Source organism: Thalassophryne amazonica, chromosome 6 (genome assembly GCF_902500255.1).
Source record: "Thalassophryne amazonica chromosome 6, fThaAma1.1, whole genome shotgun sequence".
Taxonomy (NCBI): Eukaryota; Metazoa; Chordata; class Actinopteri; order Batrachoidiformes; family Batrachoididae; genus Thalassophryne; species Thalassophryne amazonica.
This window is the reverse complement of record NC_047108.1, coordinates 101,076,893-101,099,408: the sequence shown is the minus strand read 5'-3', so window position 1 is coordinate 101,099,408 and position 22,516 is coordinate 101,076,893. Positions and strand designations below refer to the sequence as shown.

Genomic DNA, 22,516 nt, shown 5'->3' with positions numbered 1-22,516 from the left:
TGCAAAATTCTTCTTTTAAAAACTTGAAAGTTATAAAAGTTTGCGATGTACACATGCTACATTCAGCTAAGCATCACACACAGGAACCACACAGTGTCACTGCAGCAACCAACCACTCCCGTTTTACAACTGTCGCAACAGCCAGGCTTTGAGTGGCATTTATTCTCGAAACTCCGCGGATCTGAGGAAACTGATTTGTATCTACACAGATCAGCGTCCGCGGACTTATAAAACTTGCATGATGGCATAAAAAAACGCTTTGCGATAAGCATTTTAAAAACTCAGCGATCACGATTAAAGAGTCATCCGGGAGCATATAGTTTCAGCCACATCAATCAATGGAACCACACTGCCATCTAGTGGATATCCAGTGTGCATGAGTGTGTATTTGTAAATCAGTCGGCATTTGTTTGTGGATCTGTTTGCGAAAAGAATGTCTCAAAATGACGTCGCAGAGGAAAGCGATGAATGCATGTAATTGGTGATCCACAAATGCTGAAACTCAATTCACAAATACAATTTACAGTTTTACAAATGTAATTTTTTTTTTTTTTTTTTTTTTTTTACAAATTAAGTTTTATATTTGCAAATACAACATTATTTGCAAAGACCAATCTACAAGTTATGAAATTTGCATTTGTGGATATCTGAACACATTTGCAAATCAATGATTATTTGTAGATCACCCTGTGTGCATTTACAAATATTAATGAGACAATTTTAACTCCATAATAAACCCAATTCCATGAAACTTTAGAAATGGGAGCTGCAGTGTGCACCTTAATTATACTCGATAATGCACATTACAGTATCTTCAGACTTGCCCCTCTGGTTTTTCTGCATGCATAACCTTGATAGACTGAGTGTATAAACAATTTAAATATTGCCCATGCTTGTGTGTCTGTCAGCAAAATGAAGTGATGAAGGACATGCTCCTTTCATTACCTCCGCCAAGGAGGTTATGTTTTCGGTCGGGTTTGTTTGTCTGTCTGTATGTCTGTCTGTCTGCCTGTCTGTCAGCAGGATAACTCAAAAAGGTTTGAACGGATTTTGATGAAATTTTGTGGAGTGGTTGGAAATGACAAGAGGAACAAGTGATTAAATTTTAGTGGTGAAACGGATCACGATGCTAGCGTGTTAGCATGTCTATGGCATTTTCAATGTTAAAAGTTAGCATTAAGCAGTTGCAGCTGTCATCACGTTCGGGTGCATTTGTTTTCAAATTGTAAATTTCTTAAATTTATTTTTACCTCCGCCAAGGAGGTTGGAAATGACAAGAGGAACAAGTGATTAAATTTTAGTGGATCTTGATGCTAACGCGTTAGCATGTCTGTGGCATTTTCAATGTTAAAAGTTAGCATTAAGCAGTTGCAGCTGTTTTCAAATTGTAATATTTCTTAAATTTTTGTTTATGTATTAATAATCTAATGATTATTATATACAATTTTAGAGAAACAGACAAAAAGAAGCCAAGGAGGGAATCTCTTTAGGGTCAGTGACCCTATGGCCTTGGTTGAATAATAAATTGAATTTTGTCTCTTATTTGTTTTTGTCTATAAGCACATGCAATATCAGTATCAGTGCTCAGATGACAGTAGCTTTTGGGAAAGGTGCAAGTTGCAATAAACTGTGATGCCAAGCGCTAAGGATACATGCTATCCAGTCACAGCAGATGAAACTTTTTTTACTACTGAGCAAACATCATTGTTACACTTTTTTAGGTTCAATGATTCCACAGCGTGTAGATGTTATGGCGTCAGTGACCCCATGGCCTTGGCGGAGGTTTGCACTCTCTGAGTGCTTCTAGTTGTCATTGCTATTGGTCAGAATATTGCATGTTTAATAAAAAAATCTTTCTGACCCAAATACTGCAGTCTGGTGTCCAAGAGGCCTGTCACTAAAATTAATGCATTGATTTATTGTACAATATTAGTCCAGTCATTTTATGAAAAAAAAGGGGTCAACCCGGAACAAATTGCAACAGAAATGATTTTGGTGGCATTTGAACCCTGAAACTGTTTTATAAAACATACTAAAAGTCTAGAAAGATAAAACAAAAAAAAAATTGGGAACACTCCTAAAATCCAAGATGGCCGTCCAAAAACATGCAAAAATTTATTTTTTCCAAAATAATATAAATGTATATAAATGCATATAAATGTATTGATGTTAAATATAAACGTGGGTATTGTGGACATTTTTGACACCAAAATTAGGTCTCTATCTGTAACGGTTCTTGAGATACAGCCTTTATGTAGTTTACATACACTCAAGGATGGCAATTTGGTTTGTGTCCTATTACGTTAAAAATGTTGCAGTTAAGGCCCATAAATATATTGAAGTTGAATATAAACTTGTGCATTGTGGACATTTTGGCACCAAAAAAATAGCTGTAGCTATTACAGTTTTTGAGATATGGTATAAAAATACATCTACACTTGACAAAAATTGATGAAATTGAGCATTCTTATGTTGAAAACTAAGTACCATATCTGAAATGTTCATCTAAAGAAGGTAATAATAATCTTTTTGAGTCAATATTTCACTGGAATATGAATAGAGAAGTTACTCATATATTATGTATAATAGAGTGGATGTCAATGCACAACCAGGGCACACTGGTGACACCTCCTGTGGGTTCACCACCTGCAGAGGGGGCCATGGGGGTCGGGTGCAGAGAGGATTGGGTGGCGGTCGAGGGCGGGTGGCCCGGCGGCCCGGTCCATGCTTACAGCCCCTGGCTGTTGGGATATGGAATGTCACCTCGCTAGTGGGGGGAAGGAGCCTGAGCTTGTGCGGGAGGTTGAGAGATACCGACTAGAGATAGTCCAGCTCACCTCCACGCACAGCTTGGGCTCTGGTACCCAACTCCTGGAGAGGGGCTGGACACTTCATTTTTCTGGCGTCGCCCACGGGGAGAGGCGGAGAGCTGGGGTCGCATTGCTTATTGCTCCCCAACTCAGTCGCCAAGTGTTGGAGTGCACTCTGGTGAACGAGAGGGTCGCGTCCCTACGCCTTCGGGTCGGGGACAGGTCTCTCATCGTTGTCTCAGCCTACGGGCCGAGCAGCAGTGCAGAGTACCCAACCTTCCTGGAGTCCCTGGGAGGGGTACTAGATAGCGCTGCAACTGGGGACTTCATTGTCCTCCTGGGGGATTTCAACGCCCACGTGGGCGGCGACAGTGAGACCTGGAGGGGGGTGATCAGGAAGCACGGCCTCCCCGATCTGAACCAGAGCGGTGTTCAGTTGTTGGACTTCTGTGCCAGTCAGTTTGTCCATCACAAACACCATGTTCGAGCACAAGGGTGTCCATAAGTGCACATGGCACCAGGACACCCTGAGCCGGAGGTCGATGATCGACTTTGTAGTTGTATCATCTGACCTTCGGCCACGTGTCTCGGACACTCGAGTGAAGAGAGGGGCAGAGCTGTCGACTGATCACCACCTGGTGGTGAGTTGGATCCGCTGGGAGGGTAGGAAGCCGGTCAGACCTGGCAGGCCCAAACGTATCGTGAGGGTCTGCCGGGAACGACTGGCAGAACCCTCTTTCAGCGAGGTCTTCAACTACCACCTCCGGGAGAGCTTCTCCCAGATCCTGGGGGAGGTTGGAGACATGGCGTCCGAGTGGACCATGTTCTCTACCTCCATTGTCGATGCGGCTGCTCGTGGCTGTGGTCGCAAGGTCTCTGGTGCCTGTCATGGCGGCAATCCCCGAACCCGGTGGTTTACACCGGAAGTAAGGGATGCCGTCAAGCTGAAGGAGTCCTACTTATCTTTGTTGGTAGGTGGGACCCCAGAGGCAGCTGACAGGTACCGGCAGGCCAAGCATGCCGCAGCCCGTGCGGTCGCAGAGGCAAAAACTCGGGTCTGGGAGGAGTTCGGCGAGGCTATGGAGGAGGACTATCGGTCGGCCTCGAAGAGATTCTGGCAAACCGTCCAACGCCTCAGGAGGCGGGAGCAGCTCTCCACCAGCACTCTTTACGGTGTGGGTGGGGAGCTGTTGACCCTGACTGGGGATGTTGTCGGGCGGTGGAAGGAGTACTTCGAAGATCTCCTCAATCCTGTCGTCACGTCTTCCGAAGAGGAAGCAGAGATTGGGGACTCAGAGGCGGACTCATCCATTACCCAGGCCGAAGTCACCGAGGTGGTTAGAAAGCTCCTCGGTGGCAAGGCTCCTGGGGTGGATGAAATCCGTCCTGAGTACCTTAAGTCTCTGGATGTTGTGGGGCTGTCTTGGCTGACACGCCTCTGCAACATCGCGTGGCGATCGGGGACAGTAGGGGACCGGAGGGTGTGTTCCAACTATAGGGGGATCACACTCCTCAGCCTCCCCGGTAAGGTCTATTCCAGAGTACTGGAGAGGAGAATTCGACCGATAGTCGAACCTCGGATTCAGGAGGAGCAGTGTGATTTTCATCCTGGTCGCGGCACACTGGACCAGCTCTACACACTCCATCGGGTGCTCGAGGGTTCATGGGAGTTTGCCCAACCAGTCCACATGTGTTTTGTGGATCTGGAGTCTGGAGAAGGCGTTCGACCGTGTTCCTTGGGACACCCTGTGGGGAGTGCTCCGGGAGTACGGGGTCCGGGGTCCTTTGCTAAGGGCTATCCGGTCCCTGTACTACCGCAACAGGAGCTTGGTTCGCATTGCCGGTAGTAAGTCAAACCTGTTTCCTTTGCACGTTGGCCTCCGCCAGGGCTGCCCTTTGTCACCGGTTCTGTTCATTTTTATGGACAGAATTTCTAGGCGCAGCCAGGGTGTAGAGGGGGTCTGGTTTGGGAACCACAGAATCTCGTCTCTGCTGTTTGCGGACGATGTGGTTCTGTTGGCTTCGTCAAATCAGGACCTTCAGCGTGCACTGGGGCGATTTGTAGCTGAGTGTGAAGCGTCCGGGATGAAAATCAGCACCTCCAAATCCGAGGCCATGGTTCTCGACCGGAAAAAGGTGCTTTGCCCTCTTCAGGTCGGTGGAGTGTCCTTGCCTCAAGTGGAGGAGTTTAAGTATCTCGGGGTCTTGTTCACGAGTGAGGGACGGATGGAGCGTGAGATTGATAGACGGATCGGTGCAGCATCTGCAGTGATGCGGTCGCTGTATCGGACCGTCATGGTGAAGAGAGATCTGAGTAGGGGGCCAAAGCTCTCGATTTACCGATCGATCTACGTTCCGATGCTCACCTATGGTCATGAGATTTGGCTCATGACCGAAAGAACGAGATTGTGAGTACAAGCGGCTGAGATGAGTTTCCTCCGCAGGGTGGCTGGACGCTCCCTTAGAGATAGGGTGAGGAGCTCGGTCACTCGGGAGTAGCTCGGAGTCGAGCCGCTGCTCCTCCACGTCAAAAGGAGTGAGTTGAGGTGGCTCAGGCATCTTTTCCAGATGCCCCCTGGACGCCTCGCTGGAGAGGTGTTCCTGGCACGTCCCACTGGGAGGAGGCCCCGGGGAAGACCCAGGACACGCTGGAGGGACTACATCTCTCGGCTGGCTTGGGAACGCCTTGGGGTTCCCCCAGAGGAGCTGGGGGAGGTGTGTGTGGATCGGGAGGTCTGGGCGGCTTTGCTTGAGCTGCTGCCCCCACGACCCGACTCCGGATAAAGCGGAAGAAAATGGATGGATGGATGGGATGGAAAGTTTTTGATAGTCAGGTTGTCCCAATCATGACTGACTTGCAAGCAGCACCAGATTCTATTCTGCATGCTGTGAGATGTAACTGCAGTACTGACTGTAGTACATTGCAATGTACATGTCGCAAACTTAACTTAGATTGCTCAGCAGCGTGTGGCAACTACAGAGGTACAGGGTGTACAAATGCAGGCCAACTCAATGATAACCAGGATGATGAGACTGAAATTTGAACAAGTAAAATTTCAAGTGTCATGATGTACACAATACTGATTTCACCTGAACTTTTATTGTCATCATGCTTCATTGGTTTTACTGTAAAATTAGTGTGTGATTACATCTGTCATTAAAAAAGTTAGTGCAGCTGACAAGCACTAAGAATATTATTATTACATTCTTTAAATGAACATTTCAGAACAGTTACTTGGTTTCAACATAATTTCACCATTTTCAAGTGTAGATGGCTTATGTGCTGTATCTCAAAAACTGTAAGAGCTACAGCCATTCTTTTGGTGCCAAAATGTCCACAATACACAAGTTTATATTCAACTTCAATACATTTCTGGGCCTTAACTGCAATATTTTTAACGTAATAGGACACAAACTAAATTGCCGTCCTTGAGTGTATGTAAAACTACAAATAGACTGTATCTCAAGAACCGTTACAGATAGACTTAATTTTGGTGTCAAAATGTCCACAATACCCAAGTTTATATTTAACATCAATACATTTATGTGCTTAAATATTGATATTTTTTGAGTTATTGGGAAAAAACAAATTTTTGCATGTTTTCGGGTGGCCATCTTGGATTTTGAGAGTGTTCCTGATATTTATTTATTTTTTTTTATCTTTCTAGACTTTTAGTATGTTTTATAAAACAGTTTCATGGTTCAAATGCTACCAAAATCATTTCTGTTGCAATTTGTTCTGGGTCAAACCATAAAATGACTGGACTATATATGGATATGACCTCAATTGTTGCTGAGTTCGAGATTGGCCATTGTGTTTAAACACTCATGCTTGTTTACTTAAGAATGTCACCAGCCACTGTGAGACTTGCACGTACAACCCCTGGCAAAAATTATGGAATCACCGGCCTCGGAGGATGTTCATTCAGTTGTTTAATTTTGTAGAAAAAAAGCACATCACAGACATGACACAAAACTAAAGTCATTTCAAATGGCAACTTTCTGGCTTAAAGAAACACTATAAGAAATCAGGAAAAAAAATTGTGGCAGTCAGTAACAGCTACTTTTTTTAGACCAAGCAGAGGGGAAAAAAATATGGAATCATGAAAAACAAAAGAACGCTCCAACACATCATTAGTGCACTTGTTGCATTTGTTGCACCACCTCTGGCTTTTATAACAGCTTGCAGTCTCTGAGGCATGGACTTAATGAGTGACAAACAGTACTCTTCATCAATCTGGCTCCAACCTTCTCTGATTGCTGTTGCCAGATCAGCTTTGCGGGTTGGAGCCTTGTCATGGACCATTTTCTTCAACTTCCACCAAAGATTTTCAATTGGATTAAGATCCTGACTATTTGCAGGCATTGACTCTGTCTTTTTGCAAGGAATGTTTTCACAGTTTTTGCTCTATGGCAAGATGCATTATCATCTTGAAAAATGTTTTCATCATCCCCAAACATCCTTTCAATTGATGGGATAAGAAAAGTGTCCAAAATATCAACGTAAACTTGTGCATTTATTGATGATGTAATGACAGCCATCTCCCCAGTGCCTTTACTTGACATGCAGCCCCATATCATCAATGACTGTGGAAATTTACATGTTCTCTTCAGGCAGTCATCTTTCCTAATCTCATTGGAACGGCACCAAACAAAAGTTCCAGCATCATCACCTTGCCCAATGCAGATTCGAGATTCATCACTGAATATGACTTTCATCCAGTCATCCACAGTCCACGATTGCTTTTCCTTAGCCCATTGTAACCTTGTTTTTTTCTGTTTAGGTGTTAATGAAGGCTTTTGTTTAGCTTTTCTGTATGTAAATCCCATTTCCTTTAGGCGGTTTCTTACAGTTCGGTCACAGACGTTGACTCCAGTTTCGTTCCATTCGTTCCTCATTTGTTTTGTTGTACATTTTCGATTTTTGAGACGTATTGCTTTAAGTTTTCTGTCTTGACGCTTTGATGTCTTCCTTGGTTTACCAGTATGTTTGCCTTTAACAACCTTCCCATGTTGTTTGTATTTGGTCCAGAGTTTAGACACAGCTGACTGTGAACAACCAACATCTTTTGCAACATTGCGTGATGATTTAGCCTCTTTTAAGAGTTTGATAATCCTCTCCTTTGTTTCAATTGACATCTCTCGTGTTGGAGCCATGATTCATGTCAGTCCACTTGGTGCAACAGCTCTCCAAGGTGTGATCACTACTTTTTAGATGCAGACTAACGAGCAGATCTGATTTGATGCAGGTGTTACTTTTGGGGATGAAAATTCACAGGGTGATTCCATAATTTATTCCTCAGAATTGAGTGAGTCCATATTTTTTTTTTTTTTTCCCTCTGCTTGGTCTAAAAAAGTAACCGTTACTGACTGCCACAATTTTTTTTTTTCCTGATTTCTTATAGTGTTTCTTAAAGCCAGAAAGTTGCCATTTGAAATGACTTTAGTTTTGTGTCATGTCTGTGATCTGCTTTTTTTCTACAAAATTAAACAACTGAATGAACATCCTCTGAGGCCGGTGATTCCATAATTATTGCCAGGGGTTATATAATCTAAACTCAGTGAACAGAGAAAAATATGCTGAAACACATTTTATGCTTGTGTTAATGCCGTTGCCGTGCGGAAGCAAATATGTGAATATAATGTGTCCAAAAAAATAGTTACTGTGACAGACGTAGTGTCCACCTCGCCTCAGCTGTTAAAAATCTTTGTTTTTGTGGCAAAACATGGAGCAGTTTATATGTTCTCAAAATCAACGGTATTGTTTTACCTTCCTTACCTCTGATGGGCAATCATCACTGGTGGTTGGCTCTCACTGCGGTATTGTATCACTTCCTGTTCTGGAGCACAGCGGTGTTTTGCTGTATCTGCTAGCTGTTTTGCTGTATCTGTTCGATGTTTAATCTGCGTAGTTAGATTGATCTAGATAACGATTTATTTCACAGTGTAATCTTCATGTGCCTTAACTAAAGCACTCTCTCTGCTGAATCACCTCTAAATTCTTTTCACATTATTCACTTTGTGTGTTTTTAGGAATCCGCTAGCTTAGCGCGGCTATTAGCCCTTAGCCGGTTTAGCATGGCGGCTTCTCCTGTCTCTCCCGCACTTTTCTGCGCTAGGTGTGAAATGTTTAGTTATTCCTCAGCCTCCTTTAGCAGTAACGGTACTTGTAATAAGTGTGGCTTGTTCGTAGCTTTGGAGGCCAGGCTGGGCGAATTGGAGACTCGGCTCCGCACCTTGGAAAATCCTACAGCTAGCCAGGCCCCTGTAGTTGGTCGATCAATCAATCAATTCAATAAATTTTTTTATATAGCGCCAAATCACAACAAACAGTTGCCCCAAGGCGCTTTATATTGTAAGGCAAGGCCATACAATAATTATGTAAAACCCCAACGGTCAAAACGACCCTCTGTGAGCAAGCACTTGGCTACAGTGGGAAGGAAAAACTCCCTTTTAACAGGAAGAAACCTCCAGCAGAACCAGGCTCAGGGAGGGGCAGTCTTCTGCTGGGACTGGTTGGGGCTGAGGGAGAGAACCATGAAAAAGACATGCTGTGGAGGGGAGCAGAGATCGATCACTAATGATTAAATGCAGAGTGGTGCATACAGAGCAAAAAGAGAAACAAACAGTGCATCATGGGAACCCCCCAGCAGTCTACGTCTATAGCAGCATAACTAAGGGATGGTTCAGGGTCACCTGATCCAGCCCTAACTATAAGCTTTAGCAAAAAGGAAAGTTTTAAGCCTAATCTTAAAAGTAGAGAGGGTGTCTGTCTCCCTGATCTGAATTGGGAGCTGGTTCCACAGGAGAGGAGCCTGAAAGCTGAAGGCTCTGCCTCCCATTCTACTCTTACAAACCCTAGGAACTACAAGTAAGCCTGCAGTCTGAGAGCGAAGCACTCTATTGGGGTGATATGGTACTACGAGGTCCCTAAGATAAGATGGGACCTGATTATTCAAAACCTTATAAGTAAGAAGAAGAATTTTAAATTCTATTCTAGAATTAACAGGAAGCCAATGAAGAGAGGCCAATATGGGTGAGATATGCTCTCTCCTTCTAGTCCCCGTCAGTACTCTAGCTGCAGCATTTTGAATTAACTGAAGGCTTTTTAGGGAACTTTTAGGACAACCTGATAATAATGAATTACAATAGTCCAGCCTAGAGGAAATAAATGCATGAATTAGTTTTTCAGCATCACTCTGATGGTGCGGACCAAGGTAGCTTAGCTGCCGTTAGCTGTCCCCGAGCAGATCCCGAGCAGCCGGGAAAGCAGGCCGGCTGGGTGACTGTGAGGAAGAAGCATAGTTCTAAACAGAAGCCCCCTGTACACCACCAACCCGTTCACATTTCTAACCGTTTTTCCCCACTCGGCGACACACCCGCCGAGGAACAAACTCTGGTTATTGGTGACTCTGTTTTGAGAAATGTGAAGTTAGCGACACCAGCAACCATAGTCAATTGTCTTCCGGGGGCCAGAGCAGGTGACATTGAAGGAAATTTGAAACTGCTGGCTAAGGCTAAGCGTAAATTTGGTAAGATTGTAATTCACGTCAGCAGTAATGACACCCGGTTACACCAATCGGAGGTCACTAAAATTAATATTGAATCGGTGTGTAACTTTGTAAAAACAGTGTCGGACTCTGTACTTTTCTCTGGGCCCCTCCCCAGTCGGACCGGGAGTGACATGTTTAGCCTCATGTTCTCCTTGAATTGCTGGCTGTCTGAGTGGTGTCCAAAAAATGAGGTGGGCTTCATAGATAATTGGCAAAGCTTCTTGTTAGGAGAGACGGTATCCATCCCACTTTGGATGGAGCAGCTCTCATCTCTAGAAATCTGGCCAATTTTATTAAACCCTCCAAATCGTGATTATCCAGGGTTGGGACCAGGAAGCAGAGTTGTTGTCTTACACACCTCTCTGCAGCTTCTCTCCCCCTGCCATCCCCCCAATACCCCATCCCCGTAGAGACGGTGCCTGCTCCTAGACCACCAATAACCAGTAAAAATCTATTTAAGCATAAAAATTCAAAAAGAAAAAACTATATAGCACCTTCAACTGCACCACAGACTAAAACAGTTAAATGTGGTTTATTAAATATTAGGTCTCTCTCTTCTAAGTCCCTGTTAGTAAATGATAATTGATCAACATATTGATTTATTCTGCCTTACATAAACCTGGTTACAGCAGGATGAATATGTTAGTTTAAATGAGTCAACACCCCCGAGTCACACTAACTGTCAGAATGCTCGAAGCACGGGTCGAGGAGGAGGATTAGCAGCAATCTTCCACTCCAGATTATTAATTAATCAAAGACCCAGACAGAGCTTTAATTCATTTGAAAGCTTGACTCTTAGTCTTGTCCATCCAAATTGGAAGTCTCAAAAACCAGTTTTATTTGTTATTATCTATCGTCCACCTGGTCGTTACTGAGTTTCTTTGTGATTTTCCAGACCTAGTGCTTAGCTCAGATAAGATAATTATATTGGGTGATTTTTAACATCCACATAGATGCTGAGAATGACAGCCTCAACACTGCATTTAATCTATTGTTAGACTCGATTGGCTTCGCTCAAAATGTAAATGAGCCCACCCACCACTTTAACCACAGTTTAGATCTTGTTCTGACATATGGCATAGAAATTGAAGACTTAACAGTATTCCCTGAAAACCCCTTTTTGTCTGATCGTTTCTTAATAACATTTACATTTACTTTAATGGACTACCCAGCAGTGGGGAATAAGTTTCATTACAGTAGAAGTCTTTCTGAAAGCGCTGTAACTAGGTTTAAGGATATGATTCCTTCTTTATGTTCTTCAATGCCATATACCAACACAGTGCAGAGTAGCTACCTAAACTCTGTGAGTGAGAGAGATTATCTCGTCAATAGCTTTACATCCTCATTGAGCACAACTTTGGATGCTGTAGCTCCTCTGAAAAAGAGAGCCTTAAATCAGAAGTGCCTGACTCCGTGGTATAACCCACAAACTTGCAGCTTAAAGCAGATAATCCGTAAAATGGAGAGGAAATGGCGTCTCACTAATTTAGAAGCTCTTCATTTAGCCTGGAAAAAGAGTCTGTTGTTCTGTAAAAAAGCCCTCCGTAAAGCTAGCACATCTTACTATTGATCACTAATTGAAGAAAATAAGAACAACCCCAGGTTTCTTTTCAGCACTGTAGCCAGGCTGACAGAGTCAGAGCTCTATTGAGCCGAGTATTCCTTTAACTTTAACTAGTAATGACTTCATGACTTTCTTTGCAAATAAAATTTTAACTATTAGAGAAAAAATTATTCATAACCATCCCAAAGACATATCTTTATGTTCGACTGCTTTCAGTAATGCTGGTATTTGGTTAGACTCTTTCTCTCCGGTTGTTGTGAGTTATTTTCATTAGTCACTTCCTCCAAACCATCAACATGTCTATTAGACCCCTGACATCGGGGTGATTGTGAGGCATGATTGTAAAGCGCTTTGAGCGTCTGATGCAGATGGAAAAGCGCTATTTAAATGCAGTCCATTTACCATTTATTTATTAGACCCCATTCCTACCAGGCTGCTCAAGGAAGCCCTACCATTAATTAATGCTTCGATCTTAAATATGATCAGTCTATCTTTATTAGTTGGCTATGTACCACAGGCAGTAATTAAACCATTACTTAAAAAGCCATCACTTGACCCAGCTATCTTAGCTAATTATAGGCCAATCTCCAACCTTCCTTTTCTCTCAAAAATTCTTGAAAGGGTAGTTGTAAAACAGCTAACTGATCATCTGCAGAGGTATGGTCTATTTGAAGAGTTTCAGTCAGGTTTCAGAATTCATCATAGTACAGAAACAGCATTAGTAAAGGTTACAAATGATCTTCTTATGGCCTCAGACAGTGGACTCATCTCTGTGCTCGTCCTGTTAGACCTCAGTGCAGCTTTTGATACTGTTGCCCATAAAACTTTATTACAGAGATTAGAGCATGCCATAGGTATTAAAGGCACTGCGCTGCAGTGGTTTGAATCATATTTATCTAATAGATTACAGTTTGTTCATGTAAATGGGGAGTCTTCTTCACAGACTAAGGTTAATTATGGAGTTCCACAAGGTTCTGTGCTAGGACCGATTTTATTCACTTTATACATGCTTCCCTTAGGCAGTATTATTAGAAAGCATTGCTTAAATTTTCATTGTTATGCAGATGATACCCAGCTTTATCTATCCATGAAGCCAGAGGACACACACCAATTAGTTAAACTGCAGGAATGTCATTCAGACATAAAGACATGGATGACCTCTAATTTCCTGCATTTAAATTCAGATAAAAACTGAAGTTATTGTACTTGGCCCCACAAATCTTAGAAACATGGTATCTAACCAGATCCTTACGCTGGATGGCATTACCCTGACCTCCAGTAATACTGTGAGAAATCTTGATCAGGATATGTCCTTCAATGCCCATATTAAGCAAATATGTAGGACTGCTTTTTTGCATTTGCGCAATATCTCTAAAATTAGAAAGGTCTTGTCTCAGAGTGATACTGAAAAGCTAATTCATGCATTTATTTCTTCTAGGCTGGACTATTGTAATTCATTATTATCAGGTTGTCCTAAAAGTTCCCTGAAAAGCCTTCAGTTAATTCAAAATGCTGCAGCTAGAGTACTGACGGGGACTAGAAGGAGAGCATATTTCACCCATATTGGCTTCTCTTCATTGGCTCCCTGTTAATTCCAAAATAGAATTTAAAATTCTTCTTCTTATAATGTTTTGAATAATCAGGTCCCATCTTATCTTAGGGACCTCATAGTACCATATCACCCCAATAGAGCGCTTCGCTCTGACTGCAGGCTTACTTGTAGTTCCTAGGGTTTGTAAGAGTAGAATGGGAGGCAGAGCCTTCAGCTTTCAGGCTGCTCTCCTGTGGAACCAGCTCCCAATTCAGATCAGGGAGACAGACACCCTCTCTACTTTTAAGATTAAGCTTAAAACTTTCCTTTTTGCTAAAGCTTATAGTTAGGGCTGGATCAGGTGACCCCGAACCATCCCCTTGTTATGCTGCTATAGACTTAGACTGCTGGGGGGGTTCCCATGATGCACTGAGTGTTTCTTTTTATTCACCTCTTTTTGCTCTGTATGCACCATTCTGCATTTAATCATTAGTGATTGATCTCTGCTCTCTTCCGCATGTCTTTTTCCTGATTCTCTCCCCTCAGCCCCAACCAGTCCCAGCAGAAGACTGCCCCTCCCTGAGCCTGGTTCTGCTGGAGGTTTCTTCCTGTTAAAAGGGAGTTTTTCCTGCCCACTGTCGCCAAGTGCTTGCTCATAGGGGGTCGTTTTGACTGTTGGGGTTTTTCTTTAATTATTGTATGGCTTTTGCCTTACAATATAAAGTGCCTTGGGGCAACTGTTTGTTGTGATTTGGCGCTATATAAATAAAATTGATTTGATTTGATGCATCTTGGTCTCCAGAGGAAAGAATGTTGAATGCACACTTAAAGGGGATGATTTGATTTGTTATTGCTTTTGCAGTGTTTTTGATTACGTGTTCTGTGTTTAGAACTCTACAGGTGCATGAAAATGTATGTAACAGTTCATGATGGTGGTCCCAGTTTTGTGAATCCAGCGTATTTGTATTAGAATCAGTGTATGTTATTACAGACTGCAGAGTTGGCCCTGTCCAGTTTGAAAACCAAGTATGAGACGGAGAAGAGCTTGGTGTCAGAGACCATGGTGAAATTACGAAATGAGCTGAAGGCCCTGAAGGAAGATGCTGCCACGTTCTCTTCACTCCGGGTCATGTTTGCTAGTCGGTAAGATGTCTTGTTTATGTTGTGTGCAATCAAACAACGTCAGTGATTAAAAAATATATATATATTAAGCTTTATATTTTTGTGAAATAATATACGAGGGCTGTCAATAAAGTATAGGTCCTTTTTATTTTTTTCAAAAACTATATGGATTTCATTCATATGTTTTTACGTCAGACATGCTTGAACCCTCGTGCGCATGCGTGAGTTTTTCCACGCCTGTCGGTGATGTCATCCACCTGTGAGCACTCCTTGTGGGAGGAGTTGTCCAGCCCCTCGTCGGAATTCCTTTGTCTGAGAAGTTGCTGAGAGACTGGCGCTTTGTTTGATCAGAATTTTTTCTAAACCTGTGAGGCACATCGAAGTGGACACGATTTGAAAAATTAAGGCTGAGAGATTTTGAGGTGATACTGTCGCTTTAAGGACTTCCCACGGAGCGGGATGTCGCGCAGCGCTCCCAGGCGCCGTCGTCAGCCTGTTTCAAGCTGAAAACCTCCACATTTCAGGCTCTGTTGATCCAGGACGTCGTGAGAGAACAGAGAAGTTTCAGAAGAAGTTGGTTTCAGTATTTTATCCGGATATTCCACTGTTAAAGGAGATTTTTTTAATGAAAGACGTGCGGACGGTGCCGCGCGTCGGGACGCAGCACGCGCGGTGCGGCGGCACAGGAAAAACACCTCCGTGTTAACCATTTGTAAAATCCAGGCGGCTTTTGATGGCTCAGTGGAGTGAGTATCTGAGAAATTGTTTAACAGTTGGGCATGTTCCAACTTGTCCTTAAGGCTTCCAACAGAGGTGTTTTTCCTGTGGCGGAGCGTCACGGCGGCTGCGAGCCGACGCTGCAATCCGTCCGCACGTCTTTCATTAAAAAAAATCTCCTTTAACAGTGGAATATCCGGATAAAATGCTGAAACCGACTTCTTCTGAAACTTCTCTGTTCTCTCCCGACGTCCTGGATCAATAGAGCCTGAAATGTGGAGGTTTTCAGCTTGAAACAGGCTGACGACAGCGCCTGGGAGCGCTGCGCGACGTCCCGCTCAGTGGGAAGTCCTTAAAGCGACAGTATCACCTCAAAATCTCTCATCAGCCGTTAAAATTTTCACCAAAAAACCAGCTTAATTTTTCGAACCGTGTCCACTTCAATGTGCCTCACAGGTTTAGAAAAAATTTTGATCAAACAAAGCGCCAGTCTCTCAGCAACTTCTCAGACAAAGGAATTCCGACGAGGGGCTGGATGACTCCTCCCACAAGGAGTGCTCACAGGCGAATGACGTCACCGACAGGCGTGGAAAAACTCACGCATGCGCACGAGGGTTCAAACATGTCTGACGGAAAAACATATGAATGAAATCCATATAGTTTTTGAAAAAAATAAAAAGGACCTATACTTTATTGACAGACCTCGTATGAGTAGATTTTGATTGCTTAAAATTTTCTGTAAACTGCATTTGGGCTTTTTTGATGGTCTGTCTTGTGCTTGATACGGTTGTTGTCATAGATCTTTTCCGACCACTGCGTAATAAGATTACAGAGATACTGACACCTGCAGACAAGCTGACGGTTCACATGAAGGTTACAAACCACATGCTTCAACATGTGTGACCAGGAGAAAAAACGAGGACAGACCTATCTCATCAGGCGAGATCACTTTAGGGAAAGAGGCTATTGTCAGCCTGAGAGGAGTGTTTTGTCCCCTTGTTTACTCAAACACTAAGCTTTTCAGAGCATTGCAGCTTTCTGCATGGGTGATTACATCACCTTTTGGGAAAACTGTCCCCCTCTTGTTTTTGTAATATAACTGAGTTTTGCATGATTGTTATTAATTGCCACATACAAGCGAGTTCTTCTGTGCCATGCATTTATCCATGCAGAGTAAGTGCACAGGGGTCAAGAACTACTGCTGTATGTTGCAACAAGCTACAAATTGTTTCTATGGCACCCACGTGTGGACTAATAGTTAGTGCATTTTTTTTTAACATCTCCAGTTTCACTTAAAGCTGTACAGCCTTTCATGTTTCACAAAACTGAAAAATTTAGTTTCTACCAAAATCCAGACATTACCATGTCTGTTTATTCTTGTAACGTGTATAAAAATTACATCTTATTTTCATGAAGACAGCATATGTATCTGGGGGTAATTCCATAGCAAATATTTTCTTTTCCTTTTAATGACGTTTACAGAAGGAAGTGTGTGTATGCATTGCTGAAGTTTTGAGATTACCTTTGACCAGTGTTGCCGCAGTTACTTTGAAATGTTACTTTTTTGGTTACTTTATACAGTTACTCCATTAGCAGCTTTATGCAGTTACTTTATAACGAGCTGCTGATGACATGTAACTAATAAGTAAGGTGACTAGTAATCTAACTTGGTTACTCTCAAGATTGAGTACTCAGCAAAGTAACTGCCAAGTAACAACCAAGTTAGATTAATAGTTACTTCATTAGTTACATTCAGCAGCTGCCGACAAGTTGTCCACAGCTGCTAATGAAGTAACTAAAATGTAGCTGTATAAAGTAACTTTTCAAAGTTACTGTGGCAATACTGCCACACTTGTGTGATGCACGTTCCAGGGGCGTGCACAGTAACATCCATCAGATGTCTTGTAAATCATTTCAGAGGTGTTCTCTGGTTTCAATGAGTGCTTTTAGATTTCTAAGTGTTTATCACTAACGTTTGCAAAATACATGAGAAACTATTTATGCAGAAATAAGCTGTTTCAGAGTGTTTTCCGCCATCTTTGTTTATTTTGTTTTAGCGAGCAGCCAGCTGATGTCACGCTGCTTTTATTTATGCCAGTTGGCATGTCAGGGAAAGTTCCCACATGATCTGTGATGTCGCTACCAAATGTAGTTCATGGCTGTTTGATTGCTGGAGTTTCTTCCCTTCAGGGGAAGAAATTTTAAATTGTTTCCACACAGTAAGAATTTTGATCATATTGGCAATATCATATTATGAATCCCTTATTTAAAGGCTAAGGAATAAAATTATAGTGGTGCCAATTACAATTCTTTTTCTGACTTAAATCTTAAAAAACAAAACAAAAAAACAAAGCAAAACAGAGACCGTACAGCTTTAAATATGCAAATTGAATAACTTGTACTTTAAAAAAAAAAAAAAGATTGATTAGAATAAATAACTAGGTTGGCATTGCTTTGTGCTGTTATGCTGGTAATGTGTGCTGATCCTTTGTGATTTATCTGAAACTTCACTTTTTTTTATTAATAATTGCTGGATTAATCTTTAACTGTTTAGTAACGGCATTTGTTTTGCCTCTGGTGTGGTGTCTTAAAATTTTGTGCTTGCTTGTGCATGTTGCTTCCATGTATCTCTCAGGTGTGACCAATATGTTGCTCAGCTGGATGAGATGCAGAGGCAGCTGGCTGCTGCTGAAGATGAGAAGAAGACGCTGAATTCTCTGCTGCGGATGGCCATCCAGCAGAAACTGGCCCTGACTCAGCGCCTGGAGGACCTCGAGGCGCCGCTGTCTCCACACAGTTTAAACGGCAGCCCTCGCCGCTCACGAGCCAAGGAGTTAAGTACCAAGTCAGGCCGGGCCCCACGGAGCCCCCGCAACAGTCCTGCACGCCCCCCACTGAGGAGCAGTCCACGAGCTAGTCCAGTCCTCGGCAGCAGCGTTCCCACCACGGCTGCGCACCACCTGCGAGCTCTAACAAGGAGTCTCCACACAAGCCCTGTAAGAACATCCCTCTGTCTTTGTCCAGACACCCAGAAGAGCACCCAGTCTCACAGAGGCAAGGGTCTCCCACGGGACGCCACCTTTATTAGAAGCCGTAGTGTCAGTGATGTTTTTAACCCAGATTGGAGCCTGCAGCAGCTTCGTGGTGACTACTCTCTAACCCGTAAAGACTCCATCAGTTCTGCAAACAGCGAGCTAACGGTCAAAACACACGTGAGTGATGCAAGAAAAGAAGCGTCAGTGCGGCGAGCATCAGTTCCCTCTCGTCAGGATACCTTCATCACAACTCGTGTTGTGCCCGCATCTTGCCCCAATCAAACCTCTTCTTTATTTTCATCATCCATCGATAAAACTAACACATTTAAAGAGCGGGGTGAAAGTAAACCCGTCCAAAAGCCCGATTTAAAGTCTAACGGTGATGTTACCGTGCGAAAAAAACACTCCGCTCACAGGTCAAATTCTGTGCGAGCAGCTGCGTGTCGAAATACATTTCAGTCAGATGTGATCTCTTCTCAGCTGAATGCTAAATCTTCAACAAGCACATCTGCCAGTGTTCAAAATCCACCTGGTAAGACCAGAGTGGCAGGGGTGTGGAGAGAGTCCAGATGCAGATCTTCTACCTCTGCAAGTTGACCCACAGAAGAGGCGCACATTAATGCCAGTAAGAGTTCTGGTAATAAAGCTCTGCCCACATCTGTCCGGGCCCGCAGCTCGCACTCTGCCTTATCTCTCAGATGCTGAGACAGTGTGTCCGCTAGGTTTACACTCTGCAGAATACTTTATCTCCATCGTAGTGTTGAAATATAAAAAAAAATATTGTTTCATATTTGGAATTTGAGCACATTTTTTATTTTACAGATTTTGCAGAACAACGTACATTTTACCGTACATACATACAGAGGACAGTGCTTGATGAATCACCAGCGTGCACAGCGGCATATTTCAGAAGTAGTCCTTGACTCCAAATACGGAAGTGTATTTTTGATGCTACTTCTGGTACAAGTTTGTCTGGCCAGTCAGGTAGCACTTCTTCTCTGTAGTCTTTCAAGTAGAAGGAGAAATGCGAGTGTTTTGCTCCTAATAGGCACAACGTGTAATTATAGATATAAAATGCCTTTTTAACAACTAAAGCACAGCCGCCAGTGTTTGATCCATGTTATTCTATCTGGACTTGAAGGCTTCCTTTGCAGACTGCAAAGAACAATAAATACCATTAAAACAGAAATAAAAACAAAAGCAATATGCTGCACTTTTGATAGTCACACAGTGGGGTTTGAAGATGCACAGAGAGAAACAAAAGCATGGTATGTGACATCACATAACTCTCGGTGTGTTTGACAGGTAATCGTCTCAGCAGGTGGTTTGCTTTTTAATCCATGTAACTTTAGTGCAAGATACCAAGAGCTCTGTTGTCATTCTTAATTACTCTCACTCCTTTCCTGTTCATGTTTGGAGTTGGACTAAATGTCTGCTTTGTCTCTTTCACCCTGTCTCTGTAGCGCTGAAACATTCCTTCCATTACTCCAGACCCCCTCGCCTCCATAAGGACTCGCCTTCATGTCGGCTCCCCGGCTCTCTCCTCTTTTCCTGAACCAAGGCATTCTGTGTACCCCAGATTTGATGCTACATTCCTCATTCCACCCTCCAGAACAGTGGATTAAAAAAGACAAAAAAACAACAACCCTCTCATTCTGCCCTCTTGGTTTTCCCTGCTTAGAGTGGAGAAGCTTGCATGCAGCCTGGAGGAGGATGTGCTGCTCATTGCTGTGTGAAGTCATTAACTGTCTTGTCTGAAGTGGTTCTGACTTCTGTTTGGTCTGTTTGTTGTGATGAGCCATTGACAGTATTTATTCTACATGCTGTCCTCATATTTTTAACTTCAACTCTGATCTGTTTCAAGGTTGTACCTCTTTACACTCTTGCCCTTAGTCTGACATCCTGTCAGATGTCTTTTTAGCCTCCATAAATCTTTGTATTATCTGCAATAACGTTCCCACATAGTGGTTTGTACAATACAGCCTTGCTGACAGATCCTTTCTGTTTTCTTTTTTTCTGGTAATGAAATTTAGTGCAGTTTGTTTTTTGTTTTGATGATTCTGAGGCACACCCTTTAACTAAATCAGTAATCAACTGTTTCATTGATGGAAATATATCAGCCATATGTATAACACCTCAGGTGACACACCACATTTTGGGAGATTTTTGATGATGTCCATCTTACTTTGCAATCTATGCAGTCCATGTCAAGATGGTGCCTGTGTACTGCTTGTTTGTTGTTTTTTGAGTGCAAAAATGGCACATCCAAGTCTTAGTATTCAGCTGCATAGCTTTGTTTTGGTTTGGAAGTGGTGCACGTCCATGTTCGCCATTTCCAAAAGTAAATAAGATGAAATGATACCTTGGAGCCAAAACAAGGATATGAGGTAGAAGGATTGTTTTTGTTTGTTTTTTTTTCCTGCAAGAAAAGCTGCTCCTCACTTGCAGTTAGAACATCAGTCTGCATCTACTGTAAAACAGGTTTGGAGACGTCATCTGCACGTCATTTTTTTAATATATCGCCACCTCACTTATTGTTTTGTTTTGTTTTAGCTGAGCCTAATACTACAGTGATATGAAATTATTCATTTTTTGGCTTTATTCTTCTCATAGTCACTATGCATTCAGAAGACATACTGGTTTGAACACTTAACAATAATCTTCATGCCTAATGGGACATTTTTCCTTCTATTAATCATTTAACTCCACCTTGCATTTGTGTGTAACTGAAGTAAATGTGTTCACATTACTATCAGTGTTTCAGTTCTGAAAGTGGCACTGCTTTATTAGACAAAGAACAATCTGAGTGCAAAGGAAATGCAGTAAATAATGTCAACATAGCTGTTGATGGCTTACATTCTGAAATGACTGAAAATCTGACCCATACCAGCATCAAGACAAATCTCAAAGTTTTTACATCACGTTTGGAAAGTGGCAACATACAAAATGCTAACAGTATGTTTAAGTGACGTAATTAACTACTGATTTTAGGAACAGAGGTCACATCCTGCTGATTATATTATTTATTTAGTTTGTGTGCCTTGATTTTTTTTTTTCCTCGCTTTGTTAAATGAATTTATTTTCTAACTACATATTCCAAACATATTGCTGCTGTAACTTTTTTTAAAGCATGTTTTACTTTTTTTTTAATATATATATAAGTGGCTTATGGGGCAGTCTAAGCACTGATTTAAAAGTACAGTACTATTCATTTTGGTACAACCCCCCCAAAACAATGCTTTGGACTCATGAGGCTAAAGTTGCTTTCCCGGGAATTGAAGGTCACAGATGTTATTTTAAAAAAATAAGTTGCTGTTTGTAGATTCTGAGTGCACAAAATGAAGCCTGGTTTAATACAACCTTTTAGTAATGTTAAGTTTTCAAAGCTGTAACTTATTGTAGGTGGCCTATGTGCCACAACTCCCGAAAAGTGAAAGTTTTACCACAGTGTTGTCATGCATTATGTAAATGTAAATTATGTAAATGGCTTTAACCTTAATTTAATTTTCTCCACAGATGTGTGTATAATTTAATTACTGCTGTATCATATTTTAAATGTAATTTTGTGGCTCACATTAAGTTGTTTTTGAAGGTGATATGCACACACTTGACTTTTTACTGTTTCAAGTTCCTTAGTTTGACCTGCGATCCACTTTTGTCATGAAGAATAAAAAGCCAGGGCTGCATATTGATGGTTCTTTTTTGTTTTTCTTTTTCTTAATGCAGTGTTCAGTGTGTACTTGCATTAAAATATTTTTGTTTTTGTACATTGTGATACATGTGTGTTATTTGGGCACAGTAATGAGTCTGATCATATCTTACAGTATTTGTTTACTGACATATTTCACATTGTATGTGGAAAAAATGAGATGTCTGCTTGAACATTAGCCAACAGTCGGAGCAGATTAGTTTGTCGTTTGAATTTTGTGCTGTAAGTTAACTGCCTCTAGAGGGCAGTATCTAGTCAAGTCTGGAAAATTGAAGACCAATAAAAGGATAAGTAAGGTCTAATAATATTGTCCATATGCAGCTTCATATCAGTCAGCTTCAATTGTATTCCAAATGATTCATGAAAAAATATGAAAGGCAAGACTATGGTGTTTTATGGTTTTGCATTGGTTGTACCTTTTTTTTTTTTTTATTACCAGGTCTTTATGCATCATAACTCCACATTTTCTAGAAAC

General features: G+C 42.1%; 1 protein-coding gene across 1 annotated transcript in view; it reads left to right on the top strand.

The window, feature by feature from the left end:
- The window catches only part of zgc:162200 (uncharacterized protein LOC558638 homolog), a 45,454-nt gene extending 23,436 nt beyond the window's left edge, over positions 1-22,018 (top strand). Inside the window, exons 8-10 of the mRNA XM_034172958.1 lie at positions 14,450-14,601; positions 17,933-18,293; positions 19,796-22,018. Of these exons, the coding sequence (XP_034028849.1) occupies positions 14,450-14,601; positions 17,933-18,293; positions 19,796-19,801 (519 nt within the window). The 3' untranslated portion in view covers positions 19,802-22,018. The remainder of the gene's footprint in view (positions 1-14,449; positions 14,602-17,932; positions 18,294-19,795) is intronic.
- Positions 22,019-22,516: the final 498 nt, after the last annotated feature.